The following is a 6,916-nucleotide window of genomic DNA, read 5'->3' on the forward strand; positions in this document are numbered from 1 at the left end:
AATATTATTGAAAGCTTTGATTAAATTAATATTTTCTCCTTATAGAGAAAGTAGAGGGTAAGATTTGTAGTTGTAATTTTACATCATGTTGTTACTTCCTTTATAACTCAAAATATCTCTCCTATGGCTAATTCCTATCTAAAGTAAAATACTGCCGTTTTAAAATAATTTTATAATCTAACGTACTGCATAAAATCATATTAATATATAAATTTATTTTTATATAAATTCTTTACAGCTAAAATATTTCTGTCAAAATTACTACAGTCCAATGTAGAAAAAATGGTGTACCTATGTTCCAACCAGATCCGTATTGATGTGTATTTTTTTCCAAATATTTTTATTATAGAAATTATATTTGCATTGGAGACGGTATATACAGACTCTTTATTAAATAAAAAAAATATCATTTTAGAAGGAATATTTTTATAAATTTTAAAAATAAAATTACTTAAAACTTATATCGTAGACTAGACCATACATAGTAGTGCTATTTTTATTATTACTACTGATTATTATTTCGATTTCAACACCGATCTCTATTTCTAGATCTCAAACCTCTAGCCAACAACCGCAGGGCCAATCCCATTATAAGTACACCCGAATCCCTCTCCCTTCAACTCGCGCTGTACTCTGCACCAAACCTCATTCCCTTCCCCCGATCTCTCATAGTTGTTAAGAGAGGTAAGCTGACTCAGCTAAGAACCAGTCTTTCTCACCTAAGCGGTTCTTCGTCCGAGAGGTACGCTCCTTTCGTCGCTCTCGATCCTTAGTTTCCCATGCTAACATGTAGTGTTTCTCACTGTAGCTCCTCATCATTTTCTCATCCTTCTCTTCTTCTTCTTCTTCTTCCTTACTTCAATCTTTCTTCAGTTTATGTCTTTAGAACTCATCTAAGAGTTGTTGTTCTTGCTTCCCAGTCTTTTGTTTTTGTCAGAATTGCGTTGTCCTCACTTAGATCTGTTGGTGTGTCATTATTTTACCAAAAACACACGCTTACAGACAGGTTGCGTTCCCTTTTCAACTGTTTTTTAAACAATGTTTTTGACGCCCTGAACGATTTAAAAACGTGACATCTTTCTTCTATATTTGTGAACATTTATCGGACTCTGTTTCATGTGTTGTTGTGTCGGTAGCTGATTCGTGAGGATGTTGGGTTACGGATCTAGTACTTTCTGGTTTTTTTACTTGTGGATCTAATACAGGGACCTTGCTTTTTACAGTAGATCTGGCTTGGAAGTAGCTTTCGATATTAGATCTGTGTCCTTTGGCGTTACTTGATTGAGTTACCAGAAATTGAACATTCCTCTACTTGATTTTCTTGTAGAACAATTAGAAATGCTTGGACTAATTTTATGGGTGAATCATGTGGAATCTGTTGAGCACAGAAACTAGAAATGATTGACTAATTTTCCTTCAACCGAATGCGTCGCCGATCTGATTTTTTTAAGAACAACTTAAAGCTATATTTTGAAATTGATTGATGGATAAGCTTTCTTCTTCCTCTGTTTAGTTGTTTGATTTTTGATGTTTCTATCGCATTTTATTCGAAACCTTAGTTTTAAGTTCATAAAGGAAGATATCAAGAATCTATCACATGCGCATGCATTTCATTTGCTACTACTAGTTTGGATCAATGTAACTGAATTTTCTTTTTGGTCTTGATCTTACGATTTAGAGCAATGGCGTCACACATTGTCGGATACCCTCGTATGGGCCCTAAGAGAGAGCTAAAGTTTGCTTTAGAATCATTCTGGGATGGGAAAAGCAGTGCCGAGGATTTGAAAAAGGTGGCTGCTGATCTCAGGTCTTCCATCTGGAAACAGATGGCTGGTGCTGGGATCAAGTACATTCCTAGCAACACTTTCTCATACTATGATCAGGTGCTAGACACCACTGCAATGCTCGGTGCTGTTCCACCAAGATACGGTTGGAATGGAGGTGAGATTGGATTTGAGACCTACTTCTCTATGGCCAGAGGGAACGCATCTGTACCTGCTATGGAAATGACCAAGTGGTTTGACACCAACTAGTAAGTGCTGGCTTTTTCCTTACATGCCGTGTGATGAAAATATTTCTAGCGATGTTGTTATTTGTTTTGTTCCTGTGTTGAACTATTGTTAATTTGTTGATATAGCCACTTCATTGTCCCCGAATTGGGCCCTGATGTGAAGTTTTCTTATGCTTCTCACAAGGCAGTGGATGAATACAAGGAAGCCAAGGCGGTATGTTGCTATTTTTAATTTTTTTGTTCATGTATACTAGCAGATAGTCAGGACTATATTTACTCTCTCTCTCTCTCTCTCTCTCTCTCTCTCTATATATATATATATATATATATATATATATATAGAGAGAGAGAGAGAGAGAGAGAGAGAGAGAGAGAGAGAGAGAGAGAGAGAGAGAGAGAGAGAGAGAGAGAGAGACCTAGCAATATATGCTTATGATTTCTTTTTGTCATTTATCCATGCATTAGACCTAGCATTATGCCCCGTATACTTGGGCATTTTCCTTCTTCTGATCAATAAAATTTGTTTACCGATCAAAAAATTTATCCATGGATAGTAGGAAGCCATGATAACAATTTCAAGTTCCTTTCTTTTCTTTCCCGGGGAAGGGGAAGCGGACCCAATGGATGGTTGTTTAACTTTTTTTCTACGTAATACTTCAAATCATTTTCTTGTTTTTATATAGCTGTAAATCAATGTGTTAATAAGTTTTTTTTTTTTTCTCATGCAGCTTGGAGTAGATACTGTTCCAATTCTTATCGGCCCCGTGTCCTACTTGTTGCTATCTAAACCTGCTAAGGGAGTTGAGAAGACCTTCCCTCTTCTCTCCCTTCTTGGCAAAATCCTTCCAATTTACAAGTAGGATGTTGCAATCATAACTTGTAATCTTATCTATTGGTTACTAGATCTTAATTGACATTAACTTCTTATGTGCTTTTGCATCAATTCAGGGAAGTGATCTCTGAGCTTAAAGGAGCTGGGGCTTCCTGGATTCAGTTCGATGAACCCACCCTTGTGATGGATCTTGATTCTCACAAATTGAAAGCATTCACTGATGCCTACACTGAACTAGAATCATCTTTATCTGGCTTGAATGTTCTTGTTGAGACCTACTTTGCTGATGTTCCTGCTGAGGCATACAAGGCACTAACTTCTTTGAAGGGTGTCACTGGTTATGGATTTGATTTTGTTCGTGGATCTAACACCCTTGATTTGATCAAGGGTAAATTCCCTAAGGGTAAATACCTCTTTGCTGGAGTCGTTGATGGAAGGAACATCTGGGCTAATGATCTTGCTGCTTCTCTTGGCACATTGCAAGCACTTGAGGGCATTGTGGGCAAAGGTACAAATTTTAATGTGAATTCTGCCCATGGTGATAAAGGTTTTCACCATATTAAGTTGTCTGATATTTATTTATTTATTCTGTGCAGAGAAACTTGTGGTGTCTACCTCAACCTCGCTTCTCCACACTGCCGTTGATCTAGTCAATGAGACTAAGCTGGACAAGGAGATCAAATCATGGCTTGCTTTTGCAGCTCAAAAAGTTCTTGAAGTGAATGCATTGGCCAAGGCATTGTCTGGTCACAAGGATGAGGTAGCCTCTGTTTGTTCATGTTACCTCTGAAAGTACAAAGATCTATTGTGGTGGTTGGTTCCTAATTAATTATGAGGATATTGGTGAAATTTAATTAGCTTAGTTAGGAGTCTTGGAGTTGAAGTTAGAAGAGATGGTTGGCTATCTAAACCAGCATTGTTTTGCAAATTTAGTTGAGGTCTTTGTTTGTGCTTCTAATCGAAATATATGAAGTCAATTGACTTTGAGCTTATTTATTATTAGTATTTTTTTGTCGACAAGAATACAATTATACACACTGTTTATGGTTTCTTTTTCAGGCCTTCTTCTCTGCTAACGCTGCGGCCCTGGCATCAAGAAAGTCGTCTCCTAGGGTGACTAATGAGGATGTTCAGAAAGCTGTGAGTGCTTTGTATTTCTGTATTTTATGAGGTTATGCTGCATGTCTCTGTACTTACTGATGGCTTGAATTCTTGTTTTATCAGGCTGCTGCTTTGAAGGGTTCTGACCACCGTCGTGCTACAAATGTCAGCACCAGATTGGATGCCCAGCAGAAGAAGCTCAACCTTCCAATTCTTCCCACCACCACCATCGGGTCCTTCCCTCAGACCATCGAACTAAGAAGGGTGCGCCGTGAGTACAAGGCCAAGAAGTGAGTCAAGCTGGCATCTTCTTGCTCTTACCACCATTTGAGGTTTTGATAGTTTATTTAACATGTGCCCTCATCAAATCTTGTTTAGGATCTCGGAGGATGAATATGTTAAGGCCATTAAGGAGGAAATTAACAAAGTTGTCAAACTCCAAGAAGAACTTGATATTGATGTTTTGGTTCATGGAGAGCCTGAGGTGAGATTTTATATACTATTGTTTAGGGTTGCAAGTGATCCAAGTTGAGCTGACCATGGAATATTGAACCAGTGCTCGTATAATTTTCATTTGAATGAGCTGAGTTTGAGCTCTTCACCGAGCAACTTTTCATCTTTTCAAGTGTTCATTTATTTTTCGTATGAGTTTGAACTTTTTCACAAGCATCTTGATTAACTTATTTTTAAATGAAAGAAATTCTATTATTGAAAATTTTTATGTTTTCATAAATTCTTATTAAAATAAGTAAATTATATCATTTAAGTTAGGTATACTATACATGTGAACTTAAAATAATTAAATTGTGAAATCTAATATTCATACTACATCATATATTATGACTTTTTATTACAAAGTTGATAATTCAAATCAAATGTTATTTTGTTTTATCTGCAAATTTCTAAAATCTAATTTTGTGTTTATATGAATACATTCAAATGTAAAGAAATATCTATATCGATATTTTTGTTTGTAAGAACCTAAAACACACGCATGGCATTAAGCTTATGATTCTTTCTGTTCTTTTTAATTATAAGATGTTTTTAACTTATCAAAAAAATTATAAGATGTTTTTTTTTTTTGTAAAATGATAAATAATGATAGAAAATGGCAGCAAATACAAATTCATACCAGTTTCTACGAGTTGAACCAAGTTTATATGAGAATGGATTTAAAGAGCCTAAGTTTTTGTTTAAACACGGTTTGTTTGTTTAATAAACAAACCATAATCAAGTTGAGTTCATGTGACTCAAGGTCGAGCTATTTATAAATAGCTTGTTTGATTTACACCTTATTATTGCGCAATATTAAAGAAAAGTATGTGGGATCTGGTACATTCTTATGAAATAAAATTTTATAGAGCACTATATATATAGCTAGGTTACATTATTCTAGGTGTGGTTTCTTACACGTGTAGTTCCCTCTAATTGTGGAAAATCATCTAAAACTAATTGTGGTGAGAAATTCTTTACAGAGGAATGACATGGTTGAGTACTTCGGGGAGCAGTTGTCCGGTTTTGCCTTTACTGTCAATGGGTGGGTGCAATCTTATGGATCTCGTTGTGTGAAGCCACCCATCATCTACGGTGATGTGAGCCGCCCCAACCCGATGACGGTATTTTGGTCCTCTACAGCTCAGAGCATGACTGCTCGCCCAATGAAGGGAATGCTTACTGGACCTGTCACCATTCTCAACTGGTCCTTTGTTCGAAATGACCAGCCTAGGTATGAAAGACAGACCTAAAATGGCAGAAGATGAAAGAAATGGAAAAGATAATAGTGGCAACCTATTTCTGTTGTTGATACTTTCTAGACTAGGATTTTCTAACATCATATTCCTCTTCCCAGATTTGAGACTTGCTATCAGATAGCTTTGGCCATCAAGGACGAAGTGGAAGATCTTGAGAAGGCTGGTATCAATGTTATTCAAATTGATGAGGCTGCTTTGAGGGAAGGGTTGCCCCTTAGGAAGTCTGAGCAAGCTTTCTACTTGGATTGGGCTGTTCACTCCTTCAGGATCACTAACTGCGGTGTCAACGACACCACTCAGGTTTGTTTATTCTTCTTACTGCTTCAAATGTCAAAGTTCATCTTTATCATTTCCTTCTTTTAGTTGCTTAAATTTTGTTGGTTTGTTTTCACGTTTCAACAACGAACAGATTCATACCCACATGTGCTACTCTAACTTCAATGATATCATCCACTCAATTATTGACATGGATGCTGATGTGATCACCATTGAGAACTCCCGTTCTGATGAGAAGCTCCTGTCAGTCTTCCGTGAGGGAGTCAAGTACGGTGCTGGAATTGGCCCTGGTGTCTATGACATCCACTCCCCTAGAATACCATCGACCGAAGAGATTGCCGACCGTATTAACAAGATGCTTGCAGTGCTTGAGACAAACATCTTGTGGGTTAATCCTGACTGTGGACTCAAGACTCGCAAGTATGCTGAGGTTAAGCCAGCCCTCAAAAACATGGTTGCTGCTGCCAAGCTCCTCCGCACCCAGCTTGCCAGTGCTAAGTGAGTTGTATAAGAGCTTGGGAGGTTGAATCTCCAAAAGAAAAAGAAGAAGTTAAAGATGAAAATTCCTGCTGTTGTTGTTTGAATAACTTTGTGATGATGAGATGTTTAAGTAGGCCAAAATATGCTCTTGAGAGCAACCTGATTTCTTTTTATTTTATAATTTTTTTTGGGTATTTTGGGCAAAGCACCAAACTGTTGTATTTCAGGGGATGAGAAATGAAAGAAATATCATAACAGTTGTGCATTTGACTCTTTTTTTTTTTTTTCCCCTGAAATATGTTGGTAGCTAGTGTTTTTTAGAGCTGGGACTTGGGAGTGCAGAAGCGGAAGCTTGCCATTAAACTATTAAAGCAGCGTTGGTCCAAACTCAGAAGTCCAGGCTATACGATCCCTGCCTAAGACTTACCTCGCACGTGTACGATGTAAACGGGGAACATTAGATGC

General features: G+C 37.2%; 1 protein-coding gene across 1 annotated transcript; it reads left to right on the forward strand.

Moving 5' to 3' along the window:
- The first annotated feature begins 567 nt into the window (after nucleotides 1–567).
- Nucleotides 568–6,716, forward strand: LOC122275873 (5-methyltetrahydropteroyltriglutamate--homocysteine methyltransferase-like). The gene is made up of 12 exons (XM_043085175.1): nucleotides 568–742; nucleotides 1,679–2,032; nucleotides 2,138–2,225; nucleotides 2,740–2,867; nucleotides 2,960–3,351; nucleotides 3,440–3,603; nucleotides 3,903–3,983; nucleotides 4,068–4,234; nucleotides 4,323–4,428; nucleotides 5,420–5,670; nucleotides 5,794–5,995; nucleotides 6,105–6,716. Exons 2-12 carry the CDS (start codon nucleotides 1,683–1,685, stop codon nucleotides 6,471–6,473), a joined length of 2,298 nt encoding a protein of 765 aa, XP_042941109.1. The 5' UTR covers nucleotides 568–742; nucleotides 1,679–1,682; the 3' UTR covers nucleotides 6,474–6,716.
- Nucleotides 6,717–6,916: the final 200 nt, after the last annotated feature.

Source organism: Carya illinoinensis, chromosome 9 (assembly GCF_018687715.1).
Source record: "Carya illinoinensis cultivar Pawnee chromosome 9, C.illinoinensisPawnee_v1, whole genome shotgun sequence".
In the NCBI taxonomy this organism is placed as follows: Eukaryota; Viridiplantae; Streptophyta; class Magnoliopsida; order Fagales; family Juglandaceae; genus Carya; species Carya illinoinensis.

Bases quoted from the DNA above. Each gene is read 5' to 3' on its own strand.
- LOC122275873 (XM_043085175.1), top strand. From the start codon at position 1,683: ATGGCGTCACACATTGTCGGATACCCTCGTATGGGCCCTAAGAGAGAG. The intron at 4,235-4,322 runs GTGAGTCAAGCT...AATCTTGTTTAG, and splicing joins CGTGAGTACAAGGCCAAGAA to GATCTCGGAGGATGAATATG. The intron at 5,671-5,793 runs GTATGAAAGACA...TCCTCTTCCCAG, and splicing joins GTTCGAAATGACCAGCCTAG to ATTTGAGACTTGCTATCAGA.